Source organism: Hevea brasiliensis, chromosome 12, assembly GCF_030052815.1.
Source record: "Hevea brasiliensis isolate MT/VB/25A 57/8 chromosome 12, ASM3005281v1, whole genome shotgun sequence".
Taxonomy (NCBI): domain Eukaryota; kingdom Viridiplantae; phylum Streptophyta; class Magnoliopsida; order Malpighiales; family Euphorbiaceae; genus Hevea; species Hevea brasiliensis.
Genome location: NC_079504.1, coordinates 10,311,464 through 10,315,861, shown reverse-complemented (window position 1 = coordinate 10,315,861; position 4,398 = coordinate 10,311,464). Strand labels below are relative to the sequence as shown.

Genomic DNA, 4,398 nt, shown 5'->3' with positions numbered 1-4,398 from the left:
AAAAAAAAATATTTTTTCTCAATAACTATTTCAACAGCAATACTAATTCAGATTCTAAATAAAGTACTCTTCTAAAAATTTGATGAGTTTATATAAAAGGATACGATTATTATAAATTTGATTTTATATAAAATTAAATTTAATAATTATTAAATTAAATATTTAATATGACGATATACATTTTAATTAATTTTTTGATAGAAAAAATAAATTTAATAATTATTAAATTTATTTTCATATAAAATTAAATTTATATTATAAACGGACCATATACAATTAAATGAAATTCAAAATATTTAATTCAAATACACCAAAAGAGTCTGAAATTGAACCTTTCAAAGAAAAATAGAAATAAGAAAAAAAAAAATTATGTAACCTATTTAAACATCAAAATGATTGTTCAAGTCGATTTATCTTGTATTTTCTCTTATTTTATAGACTCAAATCTAAAAAAATGAAAATTCAAAAACTACATCAATCTGCTTATATTTTAAATTCAAAGAAAAAAGTTATTTTGAGTTGCCTTTTAAAAATTACATGGAAACAGAGATTGTGGATCCAGCATGCATGAAAAGCCACATGATTTTGGCCAACACAAAGGAAAGGAACCCTTACCCCACACCCACCACATCATGTGCTTTGAATGTAAGAATAATATCAACACTAATACCATCCTACATGAATGAGTGAGCCACATGCTTTCTTAACTTTAGTTTAATGAAATCTGAGCATCAATCTTAACCCAACTTGATTAGAGTTGTTGTCATATTTGTTAACTACTCAATTTATTATTATTATTTTTTGTCATATACCATTTGGAGGAACATGAAATGGACTGTTTTATACTTGCATTTGCATAGTGCATTGAGCGGTAGCTGTTCTTTTAACACACATGTATGTAGGAAAGTGGTGTGGTGCCTAGCTAGATCTTTTCATGTTTTTAGTATTGGCATCTTGTGACAAGGGTATGAAATTGGGTTGCATCTTCTGGGAATTGTTGTTTAATTTTTTATTTAGAAAGGGTCAAGTTAACACCAACACCTTTGATTGATTGAACTGGATATTACTAAACTAACAGGTTTAGATTCTGATTGAAGTTTCAAACTCAATATACTCACAGCCAATTCAGTTAAATTTGACAAAAAGAAAAGGAGAAGGCTCTGAAAACCAAATCAGCGCATCCCAACACCATTATTTGAATGCATTCTGTCATTTTCTTTTCCAGTTTGTAGCCATCCAAGTTCCTAGACGTCCAGAATACGGCTCTCATATTGTTTGTTATTGATGGATAATGCTGACGATACCATAACAGACAACCTAAGATCAAGCCTACCATCTATTATTATTATTGCAGTGGCACATACAATAATAGAGCCGTCTCAAACACATGCAGCAACTTTAAAAAGTAGGGTGAGGATATTGCCTCTCTTTGAACTATTCATCTTCCATTGATATACATGGTGTATTTACAAGTTACAGTGTGATAAAAGAAGCCCCAAACACTCTCAACCTCTGACAAGCTTTTGCTCATCGGGCCAGTGTCATCCCAAGTACATAAAATTAGTAAAAATTTACACTTCCAAAGAAAGCTAAATCTCTTACACATTTGTATCACAAAATTTGCCATCCATCTGGTTTTGAACAGCTTTCACAGCAACAACTCTAGCAGCAGTGGCAGCTCTATTTGCAGCCTGAACTGCCTTGTTCACTTCTTCATCCACCCGACGAAGGCGAATGGCACTTTCAGCAGTTTTTCTAGCAGCCTGCATTTTAGAAACATGAAATGATGATAGAGCATGACAAGCATGCAATAACAAGGGAAATTGAGAGTGCAAATCAAATAACCTGAACAGCTCTAAGGACAGAATCAGTTAGTAGAGGCATAGGGGTCTTAAGGTTACCAACATCCCATTCACCACATTTTGCATCACCGTTTCTGAAAGTATACATGCCGTAACCTTGCTTCCGGCCTTCATGCCATGAACCTTCATAGCAGTGTCCATTGGCGAAGTGATAAACACCAAAACCATGGATTTTGTCTCCAAAATATTCACCAGCATACCTATCTCCATTTCTGCAATGCAATCAATTTTCTCATCACTTTTAATCATATAAAAGAAATCAACAATATCATTGGCTCACCACCATGTCAAAGTGCAATAATATCGAGTTGCAGATTAACAATCTGTAAAATATACAGGGAAATGAACTATTGATTATTATTATTATTATACAATTAAATTTCATCAATAACTGGATATCCAACTGACCAAACAAAGATTATCAACATTCGTTCAGCTACTAACCGGTTAAAAAATTATTAAATACTCCACCTATCTTGTTGAAAACAATCATCAATAGAACTTTAAAAACAATACCAGAGAACAAAATATAGCATGAAATTCATCACATATACCATTTTCTACTGTTTTATTAATCACACCCTTGAAGGCAAACCACTAAGAGTTCCAATTGAAAAGTCAAAATACAACCAGAAAAGGGAAAACAAGGAAACTCCATTTTACCAATAAATCATCTGAAAATAAATAATAACTTTCATATTTCAATCACAACTATAACTGCATATCCAAGGGATTTATGAAAGTAATTCGTAATACTATAATTGTTACAGTTTTACTAATTATGAACAGTCTAAGCAGTAAGGCCACACCCAACATGATGGTACCCAAAAATCATAATTTTTTTTGGAAAAATAATAACTAGTAAAAAACTGAGGTTCAGTTGAGGATTTAGTATGACACTGCAAGCCCCACAAGCAACCAATGAAAAATAATCTTCAAAAGGACAAAGACAACTTCCACTGTTTCATCAGTCATGGGAAGTTCTGAAACAGTAAACCCAATTATCATAATCCAAAAGAAAATTAAAAAAAAAATTAAGAAAAATAAAAATTCAAAGAAAATCACCTGAAATGATAAACCCCAAGTCCATGCTTGACGCCACACTTGAATTCACCTACGTAGCAGCTTCCATCAGAGCAAGTCTGCACTCCAACACCATGGCTCTGGCCATTACACCATTCGCCAGCATAAGAATCCCCAGTGTAAAACTTATAAGCTCCATATCCATGCCTTAAACCTTGTCTATACTGCCCTCTATACCTACTGCCTCTAGCCCAGCTCTCTATCCCGTACCCATCATATCTCCCATCAATCCAATCACCCTCATATCTCCCATTGACAAAGTAGTTATAAACCCCACTGCCATTGCATTTCCCTTTGTGAAATTCTCCTTCATAGAAATCCCCATTGCTATAGAACTCCACTCCTTCTCTTGTAATCCTCTTCTCCTTCCGGACTTTGCTGTTGCTATCAGCATTTGACTCGCCAATAAACCATTGAACCGGCTTCGATTTGGTTCTTGATGTGCAAAGACCAAGTCTTTCTGTGTTTTCTTCCCATAAGCGCTTGATTATGGTCAAATTCTGGTTGATTAAGTTCTTGTTCTTGCTTGCAAAGAAAAGGGTTATAGCAATGAAAATCAAAGCTAATAAAAGATTCTCCGATGTGGGTATTTGTTCTCTTCTCAAATAAAAGAAGAAAAAGAAGGAGACTGAGAAGCAAGTGAAGAAAGAAAGCGTAACCATAGTGAGAACAGGTGTGAACCGGGCCGAACCGGTCCTTTTTGGAGTTGAACCAGACCGCTGCGGCTTTCTTCTATCTTCTCTTTTTTTCCCTTCTAATTCTTGCTGTTGCTGTTGTAGCTGCTTCTGCTCGGGTTTGATAAGGTCCTCCTCGGCTACAGAAGTTAGGCTGTGAAAGGACGATCGGACGGTGGGAAATGAACGGAGAAGTGACGAATGGTTTCTTGTGAGCTTCGCTTGGCTTTTTTGGCCGTCCATTTCTGGGTGTGGGTTCCAAGGAGATCCAATCTCCACCGTCTAAAAATCCCCCTCCTTAAATCTCCTAGTTGTCCGTCCTGTACCTCGAGATTCTGATAATCGTTGGTGTAACTGTTCCCGCCGGCGACATATCTCAGGGGGCGCACGTTAAGCAGTGGCAAAGCGCGCACGCTAGCACACTCAAGAAAACACAGAAACTAGAAAGAAAGTTCCATCTTTTTGGAAAGATAAACGGAGAGAGAGAGAGAGAGAACGAGAGAGAGAATAGAAAGGCTTTTGGACCGGGTTTTGGAATGGATTTATGGTGTCAGGGGACGAGGGAGGGAGATTCAATCTGAGACGTTGGATGAAAATCTAACGGTGAAAGTAATTGTTCTATTGCAGCCGTTGGATTGATCTAAAGGAGGTCCCGGTCTTGACGGGGATATATGATCTGGTCGTCGGATCTAGATTCTGCCCTTTTAACTTTTTCCCTTTTCTGTGTCAGGCCGGCACGTGCCACCCCATTTTTCACAAAACAGTTTTTTTCTACCCGC

The 4,398-nt window shown here is 36.2% G+C and overlaps 1 protein-coding gene across 1 annotated transcript; it reads right to left on the bottom strand.

Moving 5' to 3' along the window:
* Window positions 1-1,426: 1,426 nt before the first annotated feature.
* On the bottom strand, window positions 1,427-4,147 carry LOC110657209 (phosphatidylinositol 4-phosphate 5-kinase 4). The gene is made up of 3 exons (XM_058131048.1): window positions 2,928-4,147; window positions 1,846-2,074; window positions 1,427-1,763 (listed from the first exon to the last, which is right to left on the bottom strand). Exons 1-3 carry the CDS (start codon window positions 3,860-3,862, stop codon window positions 1,599-1,601), a joined length of 1,329 nt encoding a protein of 442 aa, XP_057987031.1. The 5' UTR covers window positions 3,863-4,147; the 3' UTR covers window positions 1,427-1,598.
* Between the last annotated feature and the right edge of the window lie 251 nt (window positions 4,148-4,398).